The sequence below is a fragment of the Cnephaeus nilssonii genome, assembly GCF_951640355.1.
Source record: "Cnephaeus nilssonii genome assembly, chromosome: 17".
In the NCBI taxonomy this organism is placed as follows: Eukaryota; Metazoa; Chordata; class Mammalia; order Chiroptera; family Vespertilionidae; genus Cnephaeus; species Cnephaeus nilssonii.
The window spans coordinates 2,579,572-2,605,476 of NC_137088.1; the positions used below are offsets into that span (position 1 = coordinate 2,579,572).

General features: G+C 47.1%; 1 protein-coding gene across 10 annotated transcripts in view; it reads left to right on the forward strand.

The window, feature by feature from the left end:
* Positions 1 to 25,905, forward strand: part of DOCK3 (dedicator of cytokinesis 3) — a 175,967-nt gene that overhangs the window by 86,765 nt on the left and 63,297 nt on the right. For 8 of the 10 annotated variants that reach the window (XM_079794397.1, XM_079794396.1, XM_079794399.1 and 5 more), the window contains 5 exons: positions 6,741 to 6,822; positions 12,230 to 12,290; positions 13,654 to 13,801; positions 18,867 to 18,955; positions 23,421 to 23,546. In XM_079794397.1, the coding sequence (XP_079650523.1) occupies positions 6,741 to 6,822; positions 12,230 to 12,290; positions 13,654 to 13,801; positions 18,867 to 18,955; positions 23,421 to 23,546 (506 nt within the window). Of the gene's footprint in view, positions 1 to 6,740; positions 6,823 to 12,229; positions 12,291 to 13,653; positions 13,802 to 16,977; positions 17,106 to 18,866; positions 18,956 to 23,420; positions 23,547 to 25,905 lie in introns of those variants that run through there. The other 2 variants (XM_079794404.1, XM_079794405.1) reach the window with 2 other exon arrangements.

A 25,905-nucleotide genomic window follows, 5' to 3' on the forward strand; every position in this document is an offset into this window, starting at 1 on the left:
GGAGGCAACCCTTCCACGTGAGACCAGTAATTCTTTAGCCTGGGCTGCATATTAGAATGGAAGTTCCCAGTGCCCGGCCACACCCAGACTAACGAAGCCGGAGCTGTCAGGTGGTTCCGGTGTGCAGGGAAGGCTGAGAACCACTGCCGGGACAGCTGAGTTTAAGGAATTGGTTGGATTTTTCTTAAATTTCTTTTTTAATCACAGCTGGCATACAATATGATATTAGTTTCAGGGTACACCATAGTGATTAGGCATACATATGATTAACGAAGTGATCACCCTAATAAGTCTAGTACTGATCTGACACCGTACATAGTTACTAGAATATTATGAACTATATTCCCTATGTTGTACTTTACATCCCCATGACTATTTTTATAACTGCCAATTTCTACTTCTTAATCCCTTCACCTTTTCAGGAATTCAGAATCTGTTGGATTCTGGGTAGAGCTCCTACATCCAGAAGGCAGTAGGAGGGTGTTAGAAATGACTTGTTAGTAATACAGTTACAGTACTGATTTGAAAATTACTTTTTACAAATTGGAGTGGATTTGCAGTTATAATTGTAATAGTCCGCTTGTTGATTTATTCAACACATTGTACACCTAACCACGTAAAAGGTGTTTTGGGCACCAGGGATTCAGCACAAAACAAGACAAAAAATCCCTTTCCTGTTAGAGTTAACATTCTAAAGGAGGAAACAGACAGCAAATAAATATGTACTATAAACCCTGGAAGGTATAGATGCTTGGAAGAATTTTTGCACGGAAACTTTTTCTTCCATTAAGGAATTTGTAGGCTGTTAAGCTCACACTGATAAGGCTCAGCACCCTGTGGATGGCTTCAGAGGAACAGTTAGCCTAGTTTACCTTCATGGGTTAGTGGCGTTTGCATAGGGTCGGCAGTCAGAAGGGAAGGCTATAGCGGAAACGGAGGGACGGGCTTGTGGTAGCTTCCACTGCCTAGAAGAGCGCCCTGGCCCCGCATGGCCTGCAGGGCGCGTGGGCGCGTGAAGCAGCAGCCTCGGGCCCAGGGACACTCCTGGTTCGGAGCTCTGAAGCCTGTCTGGCCCCGGGGTGAGAGCTCCCCTGTAAGGACTCTAAGACCCATTCTGGGGCTGGTCCTGTGCCGTCTGGGACCTGTGCCTGGGCACCTGCTCTGGCTCCACACTCTGCTCCTGACCGGCTGTGGTCAGCCAGGACCAGTCTGTGCTTTGTCCGCTGCTCCTGAGGATGAGTCAGCCCACCCTGGCCACCCCAGGCCAGCCCTGCCTGAGGCTTCCACTCAGCCCTGTGTGAGTCGGGGCTCGTCAGGATTCCTGGCTTTGACCTCTGAGGTCTGTCCTTGCCCTTGTCCTAAACTCTCTCAAGGCACACTCCGAGATTCTGCCTGCCTTACCGCGGTGAGCTGGACTGCTCAGCCCTCCGTGCTTTCGTTCCCTCAGCTCCGTGCTCGGCAAACTGCGGCTCGCGAGCCACATGTGGCTCTTTGGCCCCTTGAGTGTGGCTCTTCCACAAAATACCACGGCCTGGGCGAGTCTATGTTGAAGAAGTGGCGTTAGAAGAAGTTTAAGTTTAAAAAGTTTGGCTCTCAAAAGAAATTTCAATCGTTGTACTGTTGGTATTTGGCTCTGTTGACGAATGAGTTTGCTGACCACTGCCTCAGCTGTACAGTCCGAGTGTCTGCTCCCGCAGAGGGACAGTGCGGGGAGATCCCTGGGACAGGCGCGGCGGACAGTGAGCCTGAGGGGAGCGTCCCAGTCTTCGTGGTGATCACATACGTGTTGGAGCTTGGCTCTTGAGTCCAAACATCGGTGTTTTATATGCTTTGGTTGGGCTTCCGAAAGGCGGGAAGGGCAAAGGAAGGTCGGCTGCCACTGCAAAGATTCTCCTCGCCACAGAGGCACCGTCCCTGGGACCCACCCCGGGGACAGGATTTCTGTCAGCTTTGCCTAGGTGGCAGGACAGCAGAGTCCATTAGGCTAAGATGTCATCAGAGCCCGGCGGCAGCAGCAGGCACATTCAGAATGCTCGTTTATTGCGAGAAGCCCTCGAGAGCCTTTAAAGCAGGAAAACGCTGTGTGTGTGCAGATAGGAGCCTTCTTTGGGGAAAACGTGCCCTTTATTACTTCTCGCTCTGCTCCCAGCTGCCGTGGAATTTTAATTGTGCTGTCCTATCAGCATAAAGTCATTAGAGGCAACAAGACTTTGTGAGGAGGGTTCATTTTCATTTAGCGCATCTCTATCAACTGAGCCTCTGCCTGGCTCTTTGAGAGCTGCAGAGATGTAGGAGGTACAGTCCCTGCTCTCCACAGACAAGGACTTGGGACTTGAAGGATGCATTGGAGCGCCAGGGACAGCCCCTAGTGGCCATTCCCTAGAAGAATGACAGATTCTCAAAGCAGGTGCTGCCCCCTGGTGGTCAGTGTGCTCCCTTGGGTAGAGCGCTGCTCAGCCAGAAGCCAGGCTCAAGGCTGGTGGGAGCCTCTTCCGCCTCTGCGAGGCAGCACTAAGGATGTCCGACTGACGGCTTAGGCCCTCTTCCCGTCAGTCAGACATCCCCCAAGGGCTCCCGGACTGCGAGATGGCACAGGCCGGGCTGAGGGCCCCCTCCGAATTTTGTGTACCAGGCCTCTAGTAAATATATATTGTGAAAGACAATTGGAATGAGTACAGGCTTTGGAGAATTCAGACTTCAGTTGAAATCTTGTCTTTATACCTTACTAACTCTGTTACTGTAGTGTTGTTTTTTAAATAGTATCACCAATTTTCTGTAGTAAGTGAGAATAAAAAAGAATTTGACATAGTGCAGTGAACATTGTTCCTGTATTTTAAACATTAAAAAATTAGAGTTCTTAAATACTTTCAAAGTTTTAGTACTTAGGAAATCTTTATCTGCTTTTGTGCCTTGATATTATTCCTGAGTTTTTTAGTCTTATACTTTAAAAGCCTAGAAAATACCTAGTAAAATGTCTGGCAGATTTAAATATTTATTTGGTTTTCTGGATGGCTGAGTTTTTCTAGCTTCCATTCAGCAAAGAAGATTTTTCTGTTTCTCCTCTGTATATTTTGGTTTTTATAAGCTCTGCTCTTCCCATTAGGAATCTCTCAAACAGGAAGGCTGCCTCACTGAGGCACAAAAACAGCAGCAGAAATAGTAACAAGAACAAGTTAATAAGTATCAATGATGTGTATCCTGGTATCCGTAGAACACGTACTAGTTACAGCAGGCCAGATCTGCAGGAGAGAGAGTGTGTGTGTGTATGACAGTCCAGGAAAAGGAATGAAATGAAAAGAACAAGAATGTTCACATATTGAACACAGAACAAAAGATTCTGGGTGTGAGTGAGTGGTGAGGGAGGGACAAGCCCAGGAAGGTCCTCTTCCCACTGAGAGTGTGGAACGTCCCCCCAGGTTCCCACCGGTCACGTGACGTGCTGCCTGAGAAAGTGCTGATGAGCTCTGATGGGCGCCGGGTGCTGGCATTGCTGTTGTCCTGTTTAAAGCCTCGGTGTTGTTTCATTTCCATTCGGCGGTAGGAGTTCCAGAGCCTAACTGAACACTGGAAAGTCTTGTGCATTGAATTCCTAGAGAGACTGGTGTTTGCTCATTCAACAATGTTTTACTTGCAATTAGATCCTTGTAGTGAAAGAGTGAATTTTTGAGGTTATCGTTTTCAGTTACTAGAATATTCATTAGGAAATGCTACTATTAGATTATGTTGGGTCTGATCTTTCATAAAAGACCCTATATTATTATTGCAAAGGCAGTGTTTTTACATGAGATCTTAGAGAGCAAGCACACTTCAGCCTTTGTTTAAACCTTTCCTGTTTCCAAAGTAAATAAATTGGAAAAATTAGATCAAGTTATCAATGATTTGTTCTTAAATGCTTTTTTTTTTTTTGCACTAGTGCTTGGTCATATATTTATCTGAGTACAGTTAAGTGAATTAAGTATCATTCTGTACATTTGATGAAAGAGTTCTTGGCTAAGTTGGTTTTTTCCAATCTTCATTCATGTATTGATTTGTTCATCTTCCAGAACTACTGGGTGTGGGTTACTCGTGGGAACTGCAGGGGACCCGTGTAAAGGGTGGGTGCACTGTGCACACCAGCGAAGGAGCTGTTCCTGAATGCAGAGAGCACGCTGCTCGACGTGGCTTCCCGCCCTCCGGGCATCGTGGTTGCTTTCTGCGGAAGCTCACACTGCTTGCTCTTTAGCTGCGAAGCGTAACCCTGGGCACTTCTTGTCCTGGCTGGGGTAGGTCAGTGGTAGGCCATCGGCCTCCCCACCAAAGGTTCCCGGATTTGATTCCCGGGCAAGGGCACTTACCTGGATTGCAGGTTCATTCCCTGGCCCAGTCAGGGCATGCGTGGGAGGCAGCCAGTCAGTGAGCATCTTCTGTGCTCTGCAGCCGGGGTGTGTGCCCTGACGGGGAATCGAACCCACAGCCTTTCTGGTGTACAGAATGACGCTCCAGTCAACTGAGCCACCCAGCCAGGGTGAGAGACCCTCTCCACAGTGCCTGCGCACAGAGGATGCTCAGTCCCTGTGCCATGCTAGGCGTTCATGGATGCTTACTGAGAGAAGAAAAAGCAAGGAGGAAAGCTGGAAAGCACCTCTGAGTTGTACTAGTGGTTATGCAGTGTTCTCTGGAGCCCTGGAGGGTGGGTCTCAGGGTTGGTGGGTAGGAGAGAGGCTAGGAAGGGGGGGTTCCTACCCCTGCCTCCTTCCTCCATCTCTGCTTCAACCACAGTAGCTCTGTCTTTAAATTTTTCATGTATTGGTGAACCGTGCGAGGCTTTGTTGGGAAGAAGGGGAAAGCTGGTACTAAAAATAAACGTGGAAACCACAGCAGTGATTTGCCTTTGTGAAACCCCTTTGTGCACTTCTGCTCGTCCCGCTTTAGAGTGAAGGGGACTTAAAGAGCTTGAGAAATAAAGCCCGGTGAGCTAAGCTGGAGAATGAGCCCATGAGGAAATATTGGAGGTTCCTCATCTGCTGGCAGCACCATGTAGTAGGGGCTTGGGACTGCTTGCCTATTGTAAGCACCTGGGAGGTTATCATGGGAGAGATGCTAAGTAGTTGGCATCTGTCTGCACAGAGGACCCAGTGAGAAACTTGCGATTAAATTGAAGAAGTTGAGAGAATTCCTCTGAATTGACTGAGGAGAGTGCTTATATTTCCAAAACAGAGTCCAGAAAATTCCCTTCCTGGGCGTCCCAGACTGTCTCTCCTCAGAGCCCTGCAGAGGCTGGAACTCCGGGAAGTCACCCAACGTTCGCATCATGGGGGAAGCGTAGGAATTAGAACTTTCATAGAAGCAAGTGCTTCTGAAATTAAGGCGCTGTTAGACTTGTCACCTTTTCGGATTATGGAATTCATCTCTAAGAACCTGCTCAGTAATATGAAATTAGTGTAACTTCACGTAGTGTTCATGTATAGCGCATCATAAAGACCACTAAATGCAGAGCAGTTCTCTTACAGCGTTCTTATTGAAGAGTAAGAATTTGTCATCATCTCTCTTTCTCAGATTATCTAAGAGAAAAACTGACCTGTTGCCCTCGTACAGAGATGTGGCTGTTTATAAAATCTCATGAATAAATTTTACTCTCTTGGCCACAATCCCCCCCCCCCCCCCACACACACACACACCTTTGGGAAATAGTATTTTGTGTAGCTCTCATTGGCAAACAGTTATCAAACTGTGTTTGTGCAGACTCTGTTGCCTTACACACAAGCGGGTTGTGGGTCAAATATCACGTGTCTGGCTGATACTTAAAGCACATAAGGTTATAAGCCTCTGAAAAGTCCTAGAGGATAGAAACTGTGTGTGTTTAATGAATTATTTCCCAACAATTCTTTTGCAGAATAGCTGTTGCCAAATCAGGAAACATTGGATAGACATTGGCCTTCAAATAGTTTTAATGTGAACAGAGAGCATCATTTATTTATCATTTACATTGGAGAAGCTAGCACAATAGGAAATAATTATATATATACCTAAAGCCCTTTGAAATGAAAAAAAAAAAAAAACCCACACACAGTTATTTTGAATGTTTCACAAATTGTAAAGAAGCTCAGGTGAAACCAGAAGCATGAAAGGCTAGGACAGTGGTCGGCAAACTGCGGCTCGCGAGCCACATGCGGCACTTTGGCCCCTTGAGTTTTTAGCAAAGGCCAGCTTAGGAGTACCCTAATTAAGTTAATAACAATGTACCTACCTATATAGTTTAAGTTTAAAAAATTTGGCTCTCAAAAGAAATTTCAATCGTTGTGCTGTTGATATTTGGCTCTGTTGACTAATGAGTGTGCCGACCACTGGGCTAGGAAATGTGAAGCTCAGGTCGGCACTGCAGGAGCTGCCTGAGGGGCCCTTTCACTATTGAGGAGGAGGAGGAGGAGGAGGAGGAGTTCTTGGGTTTTGACGGGCCAGCAGCTCTGTCCACCTGGAATTTGCTTTATCTACCCTTTTGTCTCGGGGACCACAGTCATGGGAGCAACACCTCTAGGGAGATAAGAGCCACAAGCAAGGAACAGCAACACCTGCTGGGCAGTGTGTAGTGCCCGTCGCATGTTCTTGGCAAGAAAAACAGTGCTCCCCACTAGACGTCCTTTTGGCCTTGCGTCACTGGGGGCTGTTGTGAAAGTGTTTAGGTTTCTCTGTAAACGCCCTTTTTATTTGTTCTGGAGCATGCCGTCCCTTACCTTTCTCTGTCTCTCTCTCCTGCATTTCAGTGAGCGGTTTCTGGTGAGACTGAACAAGAATGGTGGGCCAAGGAACCCAGAGAAGATAGAACGAATGTGTGCCCTTTTTACAGTATGTGCAAATTCTCTTTCCCTTCTCAGCTGTTACTCCGCCCGGGGCTGCTGTGTGGATATTGTCACCCTAGAAACAAGCACTTATTCTTATTTCCCCACACACTGGGGAGACTAGGACTTCATCTGTGTTTCTATCAGGTCTTAATGAAATATTTAAGGAAAACTGAAATTAGTCTTTAATTGAATTTTGTATTAAAGAAATATAATCAAGTGCCTTTACTGATATAGATTTTATAAGCTACTTAATATAATAGACACTTAAAATCTGAGAACAGTCTTTCTTACTATTCTTATTCAAGGCCACTGGGAATTTCACATATAAGTATAGTTTCTCAAAAGACATCCGTCAGATTTATAGCTTGTTGTTTTTTCAGTGAGTGCATATAGAGAGAGACAAACAAACAGTCCTCTTTCAGATGCCAAACAGAGGGTCTTTTCTGCCGCCCCTGTGCTGGAGGGCGCTTTCCATACAGCCACGCTGTGACTCCGGCCGGGAACTCATCAGCCCAGAGGCTCGGTGACCTGCTTATTGGAAAGTGCTAAGCCTCACAATGCCACGTTGCCTTGTGTATTTTTCAAGTTGATTCTGAGTTACTAAGGCTTTTTTTACCCAGTTAAAAAACGAACTGCCCACTTTGAGTTCATTTGTGTGCTGAAGAAGAAAACAAGACTGTCAGAATTGTAAACCAGCTTCGGCTGTTGTGGATTCTTTGATCTGCGCCAGGGACACTGAGATACGTGGAGCCCATTGGGGCAGGGTCTGCCTGTGGGGGCGCCTCTGACGCAGGAGGGAGGGGGCTGGGGAAGGTGGCTTTCTCTGAGAGGCAGACCTCGTGTTCCTGGAGAAGCAGAAGCCGCTTCTCTGGGATGGCCGTCACTGGGATGCCCAGGTGTGTGGGAAGATTCGTGAATCGGGCTCAGCTAAATGGTGTTCGTCCACCTGGGAGCTCAGCAGACAGACCTTAGGTGACAGTGCGGGAGGAAGGGCAGGAGATGCTGACCCCTGGAGACGGTTCAGGAGTCGAGATCCTTTTGTCTGAGAAGGTCGGTGCTCGCTCTTTCAGCAGGAAAGGGCAAGGACAAGGGAAAGAGTCCGAACTGCAGTTAAAGGGCTTAGGTGAGAGGATTGGGGGGCGGGGGAGCCTCTGAAGTGGGAGTGCCTGAACTCGGAGGTGGGGCGCTGCCGTCACCGGTCACCGCCTGAAACAGCTAGAAAGGTGAGACGCCCCTCTGTCTAGACGGTCTCCATAGCTTTAGGAGGTTTTTCTAGATCCTGGTTTTCTGACCTTTTTTTTTGTTTTGTTTCGTTAAAGCAGCAAAATAAAGTGTTGATTCCTTGCTCTTTGGCACTGTGGGAGCAGAGCTGCGTGCATGCGCTCTCCTTGTATACGATGAGCGCAGTCCTTGTCTCTTGGAGAAATTAACTTAATTGTGATGATATTTGAATACAATTACAGTAAATCAGAATTTTCATTTCACAGCATTTTAATGATCTATATGGGCCCAGAAGCCTAAGCGGTAGCTGCAGCTTTACCATCCGAGATGCGCGTGGCACTCGTGATGTGTGTTCAGGCTGCCACGGAGAGGCTGCTGCTAAAAATAGCATTTCTAAATTCTCTCTCAAGTACAGCCCTGGGTTTCTTTTAAAAGATCCAAAAAGTGATTTGAGGAATTTTTTTCCAAAGCACATGAGGTTTTGAACAAGGTTGTCATAGCCAGGAGTTTTGTGTTTTACTTTAAGCTATGTGAATCATAACGCGGTGGACTGTCTTCTCTTTGTCTGAAACTTGAGTTCCTCCTGTAGGCTGAAGGATTGTCCAGATTGGCACATGTGCTACCGAGTTTCAGGTAAATGCAAGGCAGTGCAACCACAGCTGTGATTGATGCGACCTGTTAACTTCCCTTAGCATCAGGGAAAGGGGACCATCCACACTGAGTAGGTTAGCACGGTTACTCACGCAGAGGTCAGAGCCACCTTACAGACAGTCGCGTTATCCCTGGCACAGCCCTATTCTCAGGAAAACCTGTCTTTTTCTGACTTTGTTAGATTTAAGAGCTTCCTATGCAGGAAGAATTTTATCCAAGAAGGCGGTGTTGCGTGTTTGTATGGGTGTCTAACACGTGAGGGTTTTGCTGGCTTTCATGGTAAGCAGTGGCTGTGTGTCTGAGCGAGGGGGCATGTCTGTGTATTTACTCCTCACTTGACATCCAGTGCCTCACACACAGCGCCCGACAAATACTAAGACCGTAATGATGATTCCTTATATAACTAAATGAATATGTGTTTACTTTTTGTTATATTTGAGTGACCAACTCGGAGAATGAACTTGTACTGTTTTCCCTGCATTAGTTGGCATTATATTTGCTACATTTATTTATACTCTTCCACATTTCAAAATAGAATTTTAGGTAGTGGAATTAAGAATGAATTTGATTATGAGTATAATGATATTACATATTAAAACATTGCCTCCTTTTCTGCAGCATAAGTATGAATAAATTGGCTTTGTTTTATATTTGTAAATTCCATTATCGCTCCTGGAAAAGGCGCAGGGAAATGAGTTGGCTTTTCCATATTTAAAACAGAATGTTAGTAACTGAGTCTGAGACGCTGAGCCCCGAGGCGCTGCCCTCTCCACTCAGTGCAGTTGGGCACTGGCTTCCAATGATGTGGGATCGGAGGGTGTGGTCCAGTGAACAGATCTAAATTCAACCCCTGCTCATCAGCTGAGCGGTGGGAGAGTCATCCCTCTTCCCATCTTTCCAGGCCGTGTGAGTATTTACTATGGATAGCCACACTGGTACTTGGTTTTGAAGAGTTTACATAAATAACTCCATGGTAACTATGCATTTACTTTTATTTTTTTATTTTTTTGGATTTTTTTTCTTTATTGATTAAGGTATTACATATGTGTCCTTATCCCCCCATGAGCCCCCCCCCCACCTATGCATTTACTTTTAATGAGATAGCTTTCATATTAAAAATTGGCATTGAAATTATGTGGGACTCACAAGTAATAATTTTACTCAAAATATTTTCTTGCACTGATTATTATCATATTTATTGACCTCAAATGAATACCATAAAGGATTCTGGGTATCATGTACAACATGGTCAGAAAGAGCCCCTACCCAGCTACTTGGAAAATACTATAAATTATATTTAAGGCTTCTTCCTTTTATTCAGTCAGACAAAGCCAAGGGAGAGGTCCCATGGCCCTATTGTGTACAGCCCATCTGATTAGCTCTCTGGGTATATTGGGATTGATAATTATAGTGTCATTTGATAGTTCAGACTAACATAATCCGAGCTATACAGAAGGAACTGTTTCACTTTGAAATGGGTCAACTATTTCTATATCCTTCAGTAATAGTCATGTTTCAGTCCCCGAAACACTTAAAAATGGTCATCTGTTTTTCAGTTTTTATTTGTTATTTAGTTACCATCTTAATAAGGGTCAAAAATCAGTACTATTTTGAGGGTATAATTTTAAATCCATTTGTAAATTAAAGAAATTAGTGAAATGGAGCCTGAAACACCCATTTTAATATAAAAAGATATGTAAAACTTTCATGTAAAAATATATATTTATGATTCCAGAAATACCAATTTATGTTAAACTGTTTTTAACCTCTATCATTGCAAGTATATTTTATTATCCCATCAAGAATTTGGCAAAATATTATAGCATTATGACCATCTAGAATCAAAAAGTCTCAGTTTTGCCATTACACATGCTTTTTAATGTTTCCTTTCATATGTTCAGAACCATTGTTCAGGGCAGAGCTGGGAATAGGGCGAGGCAAGCAAAGCAGAGGGTTCTGAGAATGAGACCTTCAGTTTTGAACCTTAGATGCCTTCTTTGCCTCACCCTAGTCCTGACCCAGCAACAGGGGTGAAACTCATAGACACAAACTACAGTCTGGTGGTTACCAGAGGAAAGGGGGTGGGGTGGTAAAGGGTGAAGGGGGCCAAATAGATGGTGCTGGAAGGTGATTTGGCTTTGGGTGGTAGGCACACATGCAACATATAAAGTTCATGTATCATAGAAATGTACACTTGAAGCCTATATGATCCTATTAACCAATGTCACTTTAATACATTTAATTTTAAAACTGTTAATGCAGTCCTCATTTTAAAAAATAAACAAAAATAAAGCAAACATGGGGACTCTGGATCTCAAAGCTCATTCAAAATGATGGCTGCCACTTGGTTGTCCCTTTTCCTGCTTTATTGGAGAGAGACAAGCATCCGGGACCAATCAAAAGATGAAAGATTGGAAGGAAATGGAACTAAGGGACCTTTTCCTGGAAGGAAAGCGAAATCCTGGGAGCCTGTCTCATTAAGGACAGAGGCTGCTCCATCAATCATCATTCATTCTCAACAACGGCTGGGAGGGAGCAGTGAGTTGATGACCTGGTGAAAAGTCTGAGCCGTTACTTCAAGTCCAGTGTTAAATAAAATATAAATGCCTATTTTATTTCAAAATGTGTTCTAAACATAAATAATGTATGAAATTATTTCCATAACTCTCGTTTTAAAAGTTTCTGATTCTGAATCAGACTTGTTTACTTAATGAAGCCCTTAAATTTTTCCGGATGAAATTATTTTCAGCTTTATACTCAAGTACAAATGATATATATCGAAATTTAGAAATGGAGATCAAATTATTGAGATTTCACTAAGACCAAATTAATCTTTTTCAAGGCAGCACACCTAGTGTGCAATAATAATCATTTGTGGACAGTGGAATAAATGTAAAGTAGTAAAGAATAAACTTTTAGCCCTAACCAGTTTGGCTCAATGGATAGAGCGTGGGCCTGTGGACTGAAGGGTCCCAGGTTCGATTCCGGTCAAGGGCATGTACCTTGGTTGCGGGCACATCCCCAGTAGGGGGTGTGCAGGAGGCAGCTGATTGATGTTTCTCTCTCATCGATGTTTCTAACTCTCTTATCCTCTCCCTTCCTCTCTGTAAAAAAAATTCAATAAAGATATATTAAAAAAAAAAAGAATAAACTTTTAGAATTTCAGTCATTAGTGAGCTTTTTTGGTGTTTTTCCCACTTTTGTGCATTGAACATTTCTTTTGTTATAAAATATTAGGTAATATTAGGCAACATCATGAAGATTTCTAATGTGAGAACTCTTGTAGATATTTGTTAGGTGTTTGAAATAAGAGCTGGAAAAGTGTTTTCAATAAAATAAACTCCAAAGGCTTATAAGATACGAGCCATTCATTACTGCAGAAATCGCATAAACACTGAACTGCGATGTGCTCGAACCTCCCTCCCCACAATCACATACGCTGAAAGTCACAAAAGTAAACCTTACGAGGTTTAAAATGAAATTTTAATTATTTTCTGTGTATTCATTGCCTTAATTAACTTTTTTTTCTCTTTCCTTAGGATCTGAGCAGCAAAGATATGAAGAGAGATTTGTATATAGTTGCCCATGTGATACGGATAGGTACTGTTCACCTTATTCATTCACGTGACTAAGACCAGGCCAACTTGGGATAAGTATCTGCTGTGTCTGAGCTTTGTCTTCTCCCCACCTCTTCCCTCTTATGTCAGGTCTCAGTCTGTATTGGAGCGCTATCTTTAGCTCAGCTGCTATGGTGGCTGAGTTTGCTATAAATGAATACATTTTTTTCACATAAAATCTTTTAAAGATACGTTTTCATTGATTTTTTTTTTTTTTAGAGAGAGAGAAGAAGAAGAAAGAAAGAGAGAGAAACATTGATCGGCTGCCTCCTGCATGCCCCCTACTGGGTATCGATCCCACAACCTGGGCATTGCACTGACTGATGACCTCTCGGTGCTTGGGACGATGCTCAGCCTTCTGAGCCACACTGGCCAGGGCTCACTTACAACTTTTTGTTCTCTATTAGTTTTGGACCCACACCCTTTATTTCAGGGGGTCTGCTTGTAGGCATTCTCTTTATCAGAGTGCCCTGCCTCTGTCAGTCCTCTGCCACAGAGGTCTTACAGCAGGTGGCCAAGGCTGCCAACTTCACAGGTGGTGAATGGCCTTTGCTGTGTTTTGTATCCAAAGTATATTCAAACCTTGACCAGGTTGACATTCAAGTATATTGCAGCAGACGGGTGGCATCTTACTTCGGTGCCACACAAGATGAAAAGAGTGATGTTTGCTGCTGTTCTGTGGTTGGTTTGCCTCGCCTTATTTCAAATCTATGACGTAATCTGGGCGGCTATGACTAACCAAGTCTTTCTTCATAGGTTTGGGTTTTGGCAAATTTTGTCAGAGGATATGTTTTAATCCTTTGCCAACAAAACAGCTATTTTGCTGTAGTTTTGTTTTGCTTTACTTGATAAAGCATTTGTTGAGGTTCTGGTATTACATTTGCAAGTCCTCTTGTCACTGTAGGCACGGCGCCAGTAAGCAGGAAAAGCAAGGTTTTGTCCACGTTGTGAGGCAGTTCTTGCTCCTGTGGTGGTTCAGGGGCGGCTTTGGCAGCTAAAATACAGAACTTTCTTAATAGGCCTACATTTTAATCTGTCAGCACAATGGCTTTTCCAAGAAGTTCATGAAACCTTTGTTTTATTGTCATGTGACTAATAAGTGGCCCTTTGCTGTTGAAGTGGGAAATAAGAATGGTTGGTTGAATGTGATGCAGGGGAGGAGCCTGGCCAAAGGCCTAGTTAGCATCCCCCCACATAAATATCCTCGTGTCCTTATTTAGTCCTAAGTTAGTCTTCCGACTTGGAGCATCTCTAAGATGCCTACAGCTCTGGCATCCCTGGATGGCAGTCAAGCTGGAGAGCAGCATGGGGTTCTCAGTCTGACGGGGTTTTGTGCTGTGTGCTAGGCCGGATGCTCCTGAATGACTCAAAGAAGGGCCCTGCTCACCTGCACTACCGGCGACCATACGGCTGCGCGGTCCTAAGCATCCTGGATGTCCTACAGTCGCTCACAGAATTAAAGGAAGAAAAGGATTTTGTTCTTAAGGTTTACACGTGAGTAATGCATATCAGAAATATGAATGATTTGTAACGTAAGACGTCCCAGCACTGTCCTCAAGAGCAGCAGTTCCTAAGCTTTGTGGGGCACAGAATCATCAGGGCACATAGGATAGAGAGTCCTTCGAAAGCCAGAGTCTTTGATCTAAGGTAGGGATGGGGCTCCAGCAGCTGTATTTCTAATCAGCTTCCAGGTGGTTCTGAAGCAGCTGGATTTGGAGTCTTCTTTCCTAATGTAAAAGTGTGGTAGTCCACATTTTCTCTTCTAGCCCGGATTAACCAGCCATCTAAAAGCCTAAGTGGCTGTTAAGACCGGTCGACCAGGCAACTGGTCGCTATGACATTCACTGACCACCAGGGGACAGATGCTCAACGCAGGAGCTGCCCCCTGGTGGTCAGTGCGCTCTCACAGGGGGCGCCGCTCAGCCAGAAGCTGGGCTCACAGCTGGCGAGCAGCAGTGGCAGTCATAGCAGGCCGGCTTGGGCTCCTCCTCAGCCGCCTGCCTCTCACACACTGCTACATCTCCTGAGGGGTCCCAGATTGCAAAAGGGTGCAGGTCAAGCTGAGGGACCCCCAAGTGCACGAATCTGTGCACTGGGCCTCTAGTGGTATATATTTACAGAAAGGCTAGTCATGCCTTTTTTCATGTGTTTTGGATATAAGAGAGTCTTCTGTGTCTAATGCTTGCCCACAGCTATGGTAACTGAGCTGGTTTCAAAGAAAGAGCATGCGTCAGGTTGCCCTGCTTTAAAGAAAAGCCAGGTTTTCTGAGGAGCTGGGTTTCACCCTTCACTCTGCCACCCCGGATCTATAAGCCCTCCAGCCAGGCATGCGTTATTTTTCGTGTTCGTCAGCCCAGGGACCAGTCCTGCAGGAGCAGTGCATTGCATCCTGACTCTAGTTAACAAAAAGGGGGAAACATAAAAAACAGGTTCCAGTCATATTGTCTGTCTCTGCTTCTAAAACTTAGGCATGAATAGGGATGCTGAAAACATGGTGAGTTTAATGAGTTTTAAAAACAAGTATAATGCTGGGAGAATGTTTTTAAAAATCTGTCCTATTTTGGTTTTAACCAAATATTGTTTTTCCAAGTTAAATCTGTCAATCACCATGCTAATATAGCTTCACCATACCATTGTATGGATATTTTTCTGTACAGTCTGTTCTGTCTGGTTCAGGCATGCAGTGAACTTAATCCACAATTACACTTAATGTAGGCCTTTATATAATGAACCGCATTTTAGGAATTAAACAAAGAGCCATATCTCCTTACCACCTGTTTCCCTTAGCTCCATTCAGAGTCACGCATTTGATGAGATGAGGCTCTTCTTTTGGAATAGTAACTTACAAAGGAAACACTGGTGGGCTTCTCTCCCTTTTATGCGCCAAGCACAGACTTTCTCCATGTACCAAATCTCCTCGTTGATGGGGGGTGGGATCTGCTTTTTTTTCTCTTCAATATATTTTTATTGATTTCAGAGAGGAAGGGAGAAGGAGAGAGAGATGGAAACATGAGTGATGAGAGAGAATCATTGATCGGCTGCATCCTGCACACTCAACACTGGGGATGGAGCCCGCAACCCGGGCATGTTCCCTGACTGGGATTCAAACCTTGACCAGGTCGACATTCAACCACTGAGCCATGCTGGCCGCAGGGAACCTGCTTCTTGATACACCCTTCTCATTTTGAAAAGGACTAAAACAGAAATCCAAACTTCATCACCATCTCGCTTCACTCTGTCTAAGAGGTGTATAGGCAGCCCTGGGCTGGCATCTCCGTGCGTGTCTGAGCTGTTCTTGCCTCAGTGCCAATTCGCGTTGTGCACAGGGGCCTGCACAGCATCCCTCTGGAAATGCGGCTGTCAGGCGTAATGGAGCTAATCGCTTCTCAAACAGCTCTCAGTGCCAGCCTGTCACTTTGCAGAGAAGTGGGGTTCGTATGTAGCTTTTGCTTAGCTGCTGCTTATGAGCTGTGTCTACTGTATCAACTCTGGAAAACTAAAGAACAATGTTTTCATAGAGAAGATAGTTTAAAATTTTTGAAGCAGTGAGAGAGTGAGAATGGAGGCTAACTTTTCCACGTGGAAATGGAAGAGACCTTCACACCGCCTCCCGGCTGCGTGTGTGTGCGGCTGGGCTTAGGTGCGGGCCTCGGGCTCGTCTTGTAAATCCACTCAGCCCTGTGCAGCCAGCCCTCCGGCGAAGCGGTTTTTCCAGGAAGTTCCAGGGGACACGTCGGTTAGGTGGAGTTGGAAGCTTAAAAGGTTTACTAATGGCTACAGTTACTAGTGTTTGAGCCTTGGCCAGGACAGGCTTTTGCAAGGGTAAAAATCTGTTGTAGAATTTTAATCAACTAAAATTCAATCAATCAAACCTTAAAAATCACACATTGAACCACGCTATGTTGCTTCGTCCGATGTAGATGCCATACCTTTCCTCGGGGCCATAGGGACAGGGTCTCCAGCAGGCGCAGGGCCTGTTGGACCTGGAGCCTCGAACGTGAAAGGAGAAGTGTGTCCAGGAGCTAAAGCCAGGCCATCTCTCAGGCAGCTGAAGACTGAGGGTAAATTGTCAGCATCAGCAATCACGCTCTAAATATTAATTTGATTGGATGACATAATCATGCCTGATTATAATCACAACTCGTTTGGTTATTTAATAAATGCTTCCATTTATAATTTTCCCTTACAAAATAGCCTCATGATTGGTCAGAAGGTGCCGATGACACCACGTCCACTCAGTTTCAAATGACTGGAGCTCCTCTCGGCATTCTGGAAAGGGAGCTGTCTGAGAGGCCAGCGGGACGGTCACCTGGACCAGGAGAGGTGATCCTGGCTGAAGCCGACACCAAGAGGGGGTCCGCTGTGACAGACTAAGAGCAGACTCTCAGGGCATGGGGACAGTGGAAGGGTCTGCTGGAGGGAACCAGTGGGTTCCCCTCGGTGGGAGGGAGTCTCTGGGAGCAGACAGGTGGCGGGGAGATGACCAAAGCGCGCTCGTCGCCATGTGGGCCGGGAACTTAGGCGTGAGTCTGGGCTGCAGACACTGCTTTGTGGTTTGGCAACTTCTGGTGGCGGCGGAACGATGAGAGTAGGTGGGGTTGCCCAGGCAAGCTTGTAGGGGAAGAAGGAAGTGGGCTGAAGGCAGAGCGATGAAGGCCACCAACAGTTAAGGGACAAGCCATCCGTTGTCTGGCATCTGAGTTGTATGTGTTGGGGAAGGGTACATGTGAGTGAAATAATACAGTCGCCGTTGGTGTGGTCAGCAAAGCACTGGCTCTACTCCACTGCCAAGGCACCAGTGAGTCTGTTTGGGAGGGAGGCAGGGAGGGAGTTAATTTTCAAGACTCTTCTTTTGAAATGGGGAGGGGGGGCAGGATGTTATTTAAGACAAACTGTAGTCAGAGTTCTGTTAAATTACTACTGATCTGTAAAGCTAGAAAGTGACAAGAAACTGACAGAAAGACAACCTTGAGTCCGCCAGCTGGGCACTTCTCTGATGCGGTGACTGGTTGGAGGAGGACTGTGCGCGGCAGACAGGAGGGCGGCACGTGCTGCTGCCAGCCTCTCGCTTTCACTCCAGCTGAGTTGCTAAATCACAGCGATCCTTTTAAAGACACTCCCCCTCCCTTTGTTCGGAAGGGTTCTGGGAGCAGGAAGTTAGCCTCCGGAACTCCTGAGAGCCTTGTCTGCCAGTTCTCTGCAGGCTTGTGTGTACTGCCGGCAGGGTCCGAAGAGCCACCGACCGAGCAGCACAGTTAAGCTAGTGACCAGCCTCCTTTGCCTCGGCGTGGCCTCTGCACAAGCCCCTTTCCTTAGAAAGCCCTCGGGCTCCCACTGCTTTGTCCACGTGACGTACTGCCTGAGGTTTCTTCTTGGAAGTGGCAGGCTGGACTCCACCCTCTGAGCAATCATGGAAAGACCCTGTGGCTTTCCTTTGTCCCTGGGTCCTGCTTTCTGGGGTCAGTGGGTCCTACCTCCCCATCCAGCAGGGGCAGGGGTGGGGCCAGGACTGTGGGACTGCCAGTGTCACGTGGAATTTTCAGGGGTTGACCCTGGTCTGATTCCAGTTTCATTGACGTGTCTGCCTCAGGGGGAGGAATCGCTCGTCTCTGCTCCTGAGCTGCACCAGGGGTTGTGTGGCTGCAGCCCTGGAGCTGCCCTCTAGGGGGAAGACCCTAGACTGCCATGCGCGAGTAGGGTGCAGTGTTGTTCCTCATTCTCTTTGCTCCCAGTCCCGACGCCATTCTCCCATATGTAGGCCTCTGCCTTCTCTGCTCAGCCCTCCTTCCCCTGACTGCAGAGGGTGTCACAGTGCGCCACGCCCACTGCTCTCCCAGACGGCTTTTGGAATGTTGGTCTGGCTGAAAGAGCCACAAGCAGATCTGCACATGGCCCTTGCTCAGCAGGGCTTCCTCTTGGGGCAACATGACAGCTGATGCACAGTAAAGCCAGCGCCGGGCACGTCCGTTTCTGAGCAGTAGAACTCCCCGAGAGGAGTTTCCTCCAGCAGGGACTTGCCTCTGAGCCCCCTCTTCGTTGGTTGTTTGTGTTTGGGGTGTGTGTGTGTGTTTGGTGTGTGTGTGTGTATGGTGTGTGTGTGTGTGTGTGTGTGTGTGTGTGTGTTTGGTGTGTGTGTGTGAATATGTGTGTGTGCGTGTTTGGTGTGTGTGCGTGTTTGGTGTGTGTGTGTTTGGTGTGTGTGTGTTTGGTGTGTGTGTTTGGTGTGTGTGTGCGTGTGTGTTTGGTTGTGTGTGTGTGTGTGTGTGTAAGTGCAAGAAACTAGAAAAGAAGAAAACGTGACAGGTGGGAGAGTGCTACTTGAGAAGAGAGGGTATTTGCCCCCTTGAACAATATTTCTAGAGATTTATTTTAGAATCCCCCCTGTGTGAGTTGTCTGTGTGCCTCCACAGAAAGCAAGCCTTGTGTAACTCGGTGAGACACTTGCTTCTTGGGGAGTGAGTGTGAAGTGCCCTTCACTGTGTGTCACACGCTGGAACTGGGCCGTCGGAGCAGGTGGTTAAGACCCTTGAGACCTCTAAGCCTTGTCCTCCTCTTCCAGGTGCAACAACGAGGGCGAGTGGTCGCAGATCCACGAGAACATCATCCGCAAGTCCAGCGCCAAGTACTCCGCCCCCAGCGCCAGCCACGGTGACGTACTTCTCTGGCTACACATACAGCAGGGTGTTGTATTTGCAGTTGCTAATCTCGCACCTACTCGATTTGTGCTGATCAGCGGCCACGTGTAAAGTTCAGTTCCCTGCAGACATTTCTTCTCCTCCCCAGGGACTCTCTTTCTTTTTGTGATCATTTGAGACCTTTCTTAATTAATTACAAACAAAATGCATTTCCAGTTTTTTCTCTGACCGGTTCCCTGTGCTCTGATAAGTAACGTGAGTTGCATTGTCAATCCTGAGTGAGCAGTGTTGCAGGGTCTGTCACATTGTGGAGTCTGTCTTTTCCTGAGCAGAGGTTACAGATGTTACTCTCTCTTCTCCTGCTCCTGTTTAGTGTCAGCCTCACCAAGAAAGCCTGACACAGCGAGAATCGGGGACTGTTCCGCCACCGTCAGTCACTCTGGAGCTAGAGTAGATTCCAGCGGTCGCCAACCGGTGGTCCGTGAGGTCCAAAAGGTTGGCGCCCGCTGGAATAGAGCATCTTTATCACAAGGCAGATTCCATCTTAGCTCAACTTCTCCTTCCTTTTTCCTCCTTTTCTTTTAAAGCCCTATTTATATATTTCTGTCTAAATTGTGGTGCAATTCTGTACATTAGAATGGTTGTTTATAAATCGAATATTAATTGCTTGATTAAATTAGAAGCACTACTTAAAAGCCTATGAACTTTTATATACCCTAAAGGTAGCTCTCAAATTTACATGCAACCATGTTTCTCTTGACAGTTTTTAACCTCTAAGTTATTTCATAATCTCTTATATAACCTTATTTGTTTTAACTTTCATAGACTTGTAAATAAAAAGTTGGCCCTAAATGACAGTGTAAAGCCACTGCAGTTCCCAGAGCTGTTGAGAACTTGACCCCCTCTGTCAGGGAGGGCAGATATTCCACGCGGAGAGTCCTTAGAGCTGCCCCACACCAGAGACTGCAGGCTGAGACCTCAGCTGGGGGTCCTTCATTCGCCTACAGCTCTGTAGCATGGGGCCCTCGGGGCCTCTCACTGTTGTTCTAAGGGACTGTTTCTCTAAAGGGTGTGCCTGGATGCCAAAGAGCTCCATGCAGTGTGATGAAGGGGGGAGGAGTCCATATTCCTCACTAAAATGAGGCTACAGCAAGAGGCAGTGAAATCTTGTTTTTCAAGTGTCGAAACTTACTATCAATTTGGAAAACTACCCTTCACATCAATATTTATCATGTTCCTTGCTTTATTTACTGATTTGAGTTATAAAGAGCTGCCCTTGACTGTAATTTCTTGACACACGATATGATTAAAACATGGAGAACATTTTAAACGTGGGATGGTGGTAATAACACATTAAAAGCAACAGCTGAAAGGGCAGTTTTACCATCACCTCACCAGGTTATGATGCTGACTTCTGTCTTACTCCCCAGAATGAGCAGGGACTATGCCATCTTCAGTATCTGTGGGTTTTGTCCAGAACTCACAGGCACTGGCTGTTGAAACAGTTTTAGAAAAGCATGTTCGCCCGGCCAGTGTGGCTCAGTTGAGCATCGTCCCATGCACCAGGAGGTCATCGGCTCGATTCCTGGTCAGGACACATGCCTGGGTGTGGGCTTGATCCCCAGTAGGGGGCGTGTAGGAGGCAGCCGATTAATGTTTCTCTTTTTTTTTAATATATTTTATTGATTTTCCACAGAGAGGAAGGGAGAGAGATAGATAGTTAGAGACATCAATGAGAGAGAAACATTGATCAGCTGCCTCCTGCACACCCCCTACCGGGGATGTGCATGCAACCAAGGTACATGCCCTTGACTGGAATCGAACCTGGGACCCCTCAGTCCGCAGGCTGATGCTCTATCCCACTGAGCCAAACCGATTTTGGCGATTAATGTTTCTCTTGCATCGATGTTTCTAGCCCTCCTCCCTCCCTCTCGCTCTAAAATCAATAAACACATATTTTAAAGAAAAAGAAAAGCGCTTGTTCCTCTGGTGCTGGGGGCACCGCAGACTTCGGGGTGCCTCGGTCAGGATGGCCCTTGTGAGAGGAGGGCTCCACGCACTTGTGGAAAAGCCAGAAGGAAACGGAGCCGCTGCTGTTTGAATTGTGTGTCTGACTGGTTCTTGGCAAGGCTTGACTTGGAAGCTGGTTAAATTTGGAAATTACCTTTTTCACCTCTTTCCTTAAATAAACGCGGAAACTGATGCTCAATGAAATTACTTCGCGGCTGAACAAGAAAACCCAGGTGTCTAGACTCCAGGCCCCTGGCCTTTCCACTCTCTTACCAAGCTTCTGCCCTGCGTCTTGCACAGCGTGGCTCTGGGGTCTTCACGTCAGAGAATTCCACAGGTTGCGCAAGGGGAACAGTTCAGGTCTTTATAAGTCTCTTTATTTAAAGAGACTTCTTTTTTTAATATTTTTTTATTGGTTTCAGAGAGGAAGGGAGAGGAAGAGAGAGATAGAAACATCAACGATGAAAGGGAATCATTGATTGGCTGCCTTCTGCACGTTGGACCGAGCCTGCAACTCAGGCATGTGCCCTGGACTGGAATCGAACCTGGGACTATTCGGTCTGCAGGCCGACACTCTATCCACTGAGCAAAACCAGCGAGGACATAAAGAGACTTCTTTACACACAAAAAAATAATTTACTTTGCTGTTGCTGTCACCCATCTTTGTTAAATGTCCTTTTTGTTTCAGAAGTCATAGTGTTTTCCCTTCAAGTCAAATCATATGAAAATGCAGAAGGAATTGCTACGTTGGTTTGCGAGCTGAGAGTTAATGTATCATTTGGCAGGAACTCTCTTAGGTGCAGCTTTAATGTATGTGGCTCCTCGTGTCCATTGTTGGCCTCTTACGTATGTAGCCACAGACCTAACTTTTAGCAGTTCCAGTAGGCCGTCCCTAGGTGTGTGGGTTCCTGTTCACCCAGAGAAAGAGATTTGATAGCTGTGTACAGACACTGCAGATAGACGAGCTGGTCGGGGGTGGGGGGGGGGGGGTGGGGGAGGGTTGAGTACCTCCCAGGCTGCTCTCCTCTACAGAGATCACTGCGGTCTGGATTCTGGACCCCAGCCTTTCAGGTTCATAAGCTAATTGTACTTGGGTCTACCAAGTGATTAGGCTGTAAAAAATTACTCTAGGGTGGTCAAAACCCCAAACACTGACTATCTGCCCACAATGCTAAGTGAATGCCATGGGTCTGCTTTTAGGGCCCTGCGATCTGGTGTAAATGACACCTGGCCCATCATAGACGTAATCACAGGTTTCTTGGGGAGCGGGAGCTTACTCACTGAAGCAGTGAGGTCATCTTGAGGCTCTGGCTGGGCTGTAGTATTTCCTCCCCTGCCCCGCGGTGAGAGTACATATTCCTAGTGCCTGTGACTCTTCTGACTTCTTTCTCCACTTGTCCATCCCTCCCCCTCTCCCCCTCTTACTCTGCAGCTTCTCTTGTCACTGTCTCCTCCTAGCCATCACTCTTCTGATTGTCCTAATGGTCATAACAGCTCCCCCCAGTTTTAGATGTTCGTTTCCTGCTCAACTCCCAAGTTTCTGCAGCCACCAGGTTGCTTCCTGCTGACCAGCACCTAAATGTATCCTGTCAGCAGCTAATCTCATTGAGTCTTGGAGGCGCTTCCTAACTCCCATCTAGGCTTGACCTCACAGCCTTCTAGCCAGTGGTTGCGAGGGGCCCCTTGGGGGGCAGGGAAGGGGGCAGTTTCCAGAAGATTCTTACTTTGTGCAAAACTCCAGGGGTACAAGTAATGAGTTAGAAGGCAGCGTGCCTGAGGGGACATTACAGATTCTCCCAAGTTCTGAAGAAAGGCCTTGGGATCATCTGGCGGGTCTGAAACTCACAGAGTCTGAGACATGGCTGACCTAGCTTCACAGCAACACCCCTTTTCCTTGCACTGCGGGGGTTCCCTGCAGGAGCAATGTGGTGTCTGCTCTGCTGTTCCCTTTACAAGACGGTGCCAGGTTAAACGAGCACACTGCTTCCGACACTTTGGCATACTCCTGGCATAACCCAGCATCTCTGAGTGTTCGCTTCCAGCTGGTGGGACACCCTGACACAGGTCTTCTCGGTCACACTGTCCTAGGCTGCTGTGGTTTCCGGAGGCTTCTCTGGGCCCTACATGCACAGTTCATGTGGTCGGCCCTCCCACTCAGTACTCAGTAGGACCCAGCCCGGCCCTGGGCTGCATGCTGGGTGACGGAGAGAAAGGGACTCAGTCTCCAGGACCCCCGTCTGTGTTCACTAGACGAGTTCTCTGGGTCATTGAGGTCATCTTGACTTACCTTCCTTTCGCTTTCTGAATGTTTCTTCAGAATAATATATATTTTCTGCATCAATATTTTTCTCAAGAAAAATGCTGAACTTTGCACATTTTCCTCTGGAAAACAATGTGGCTCTGTCTTTTCTAGGACCACAGGACAGGCGAAATGTGGGTCTGAGGGAGAAACTGCTCTTGTTTTGCAGGCCTTATCATTTCTCTTCAGCTTCTTCGTGGAGACATGGAACAGATACGGAGAGAAAACCCCATGATATTCAGCAGGGGATTGGCGATTACAAGGAAGTTGGGATTTCCTGATGTCATCATGCCAGGTAGGTAGAACTTCTCGGGCTGGGTGGGAGGGGGGTTAGGATGGAGTCCCGTGCGCGACTGGTCAGCGGTTGCCGAGCTCTGCTGTGGAGGAGCCCTGAGCCACTGAAAACCTCTGCGTCCCAGTCTGGGTGCCGACTGTCTGCAGCCAGCGGCCCGGGGCTCCTGTTGGTATTTGTCCTTTCCCAGAAGCCCCGCCTCCTGTGGCCGACGGGCTGAGCTGCTGAGTGGAGTGGGTGGCAGCAGCCCCCCAAGAACTTCATGCGAGGCCTTTCCCACTCCTCTCTCCCGCACTCTCCCTCGGAGGGCGTGGCGCACAGGAACTTCCTCTTTAAGGGGAAGGAGAACAAAATGTGTGCCTGTAGTAGTGCCGAGTCCGCTTCCTGTGGGACTAGCAGGTGCATTTTAACGTTTTAGAAAAGTGGGTAAGACAAATGCTATCAATTAGGCTTTGTGGATTGGGTTGTACGACCTGGCCAGTTTCTCAGGAATATCCCAACCCCCACCCCCTCATCTAATGCTCAGAGGGGAGCCAAGGCAGAAAGTGGGGGTCCAGCAGGTCAATCTAGGTTCATATTTCCTAGTCAGGCAGATGTGAGAAGAGCTGGAGAAGTGGGTCAGCCAGGCCATCGGAGCCAAGGGGCTGCAGGAGTGAGGGAAGGTAGAGGGGGGTCTCAGAGGGGTGGCAGGCGGTCTGATAACCAGAGAAGATGTGAACAAAGCGAGGAAAATCAGGAGAGACAAATTGCTGGTTATCTGGACAGATGACAGGAGGTGTGAATCTGCCCTTTCCACTGAGTTTTAATGATCCGCTACAACTTGTTTGCTTCTGTGTAGAAGGCCAGGCCAGGCTGGACTGACTGACTGTGAGCACTGTAAACATCCCGTCTGGAATTCTTCGTGGTGACCCGAATTCTGTTGTAAATGTTGGCCAGCACATCCCCAAGGGGAGTGTGGCCTGAGCACAGAGAAGGCCCCTGTGACGGCCCCCAGCTGCCTCCCACCTCCCACACCAGGCCCAGACGTGTTTTCTGCTCCTTGGGTGCCGCTCCACAGACCTGTGCAAGCAGAGCAAGCTGCTGGGAGAGCGCCATCTGCTCATGCACACGAGGAGGGTCCTCGGGTGGGAACCGGGGCCGCTCAGCCAATTCCACCGTTACTGGTATTTTTAAAGCTAAGGAGGCCTGATGCTCATGAAAGGCTTTGGTGTGGCTGCTGTAGATGTGAGGCCTTCGCGGGATGTGTCCCCTCTCCTGTCCTGGACCATTTCTCAGCCCTGCTTGGCCCTGGTGATCGGGAAAAGAGCCCAGGTGTAGTCCCTGGCTTCTTGGCAACGTGTCATGGAAGAAAGAGCTGGTGGTCACCCAGATTGGCCTGGTGATCTTTTTAAATTAGATACCCAAGCTTAGGAGGTGGAGTCGTATATGCTAAGAGATGTGCTTCAAGTCCTTCCTTTCTTTTATGTCTAAGATTTGGACATTTCCTTCCTGTTAGTCTTCACACTTTAAGACCAAGTGAGCAGAGACATGCTGTCCCTCTAGGGGGCCTCTGAGTCTTCCCTGGTGCTCAGAAACACTCTGTCCTCTGCTTTGACCCCTGGTAAAAAGCGCATGCTTCATCGCCGACCTGCAAGTGATGTTTTATTCTCTTTTCCTGTTTGTCTTAATTGTTCTTGTTTCTCTCCGTGCTGTCCCCTCATTCTCGCCCCTTTCTTTCTGGTGCAGAGATGAAGATAGTTGGGTGTAAGTTCCTGCTTTTGTGTGTCCTGTCTGCTTTTTGCCTGCTTTGTTTCCATCTTCATTTGTTCCATGGAATGTTTCAATACTGGGGTGGGGCGTCATGTACATTATTAATCCTTCATCAGCCTCACCCTTTGGGGTACTGACAAGATGTGAGAAGAGAAGCCACCAGCCCAGCCTAGAAGACTGCGGGTTACTTTGGGTGATCACGAAGATCTGAGGAAGCGAAGGAGACCTGGGAATGTTGAGAAACCCTTACCAAGCCCTGGTGTACAGCTCAGAGGAAGGTTTTTATGGGACAGGGCAGCCACTCCCATTGGACAGGAAGTGCTAGGCTTAGTCCAAGCCACAAAGAACGAGAAGGGCAGGAAGCTTCTCTTTGCAGCTCTGCTGGGCACGCCTCGCACGAAGGCACGCACGGTCTTTGAAAGAACGCTGTCCTCACGGCAGTGGTGCAGAGGACCCGGGCCGTGTGAGTGTCAGACGAGGCCTTGGTGGTATGCTTAAGGGATGGTTTAGGAATGGTCACACCTGGCCCACAACAGGTTGAAAGATCATCACATCGTCAGCCCAAGAAAGGAATTATCATATATAGTGAGGTCACTGTGCCCATCCCTGTCAC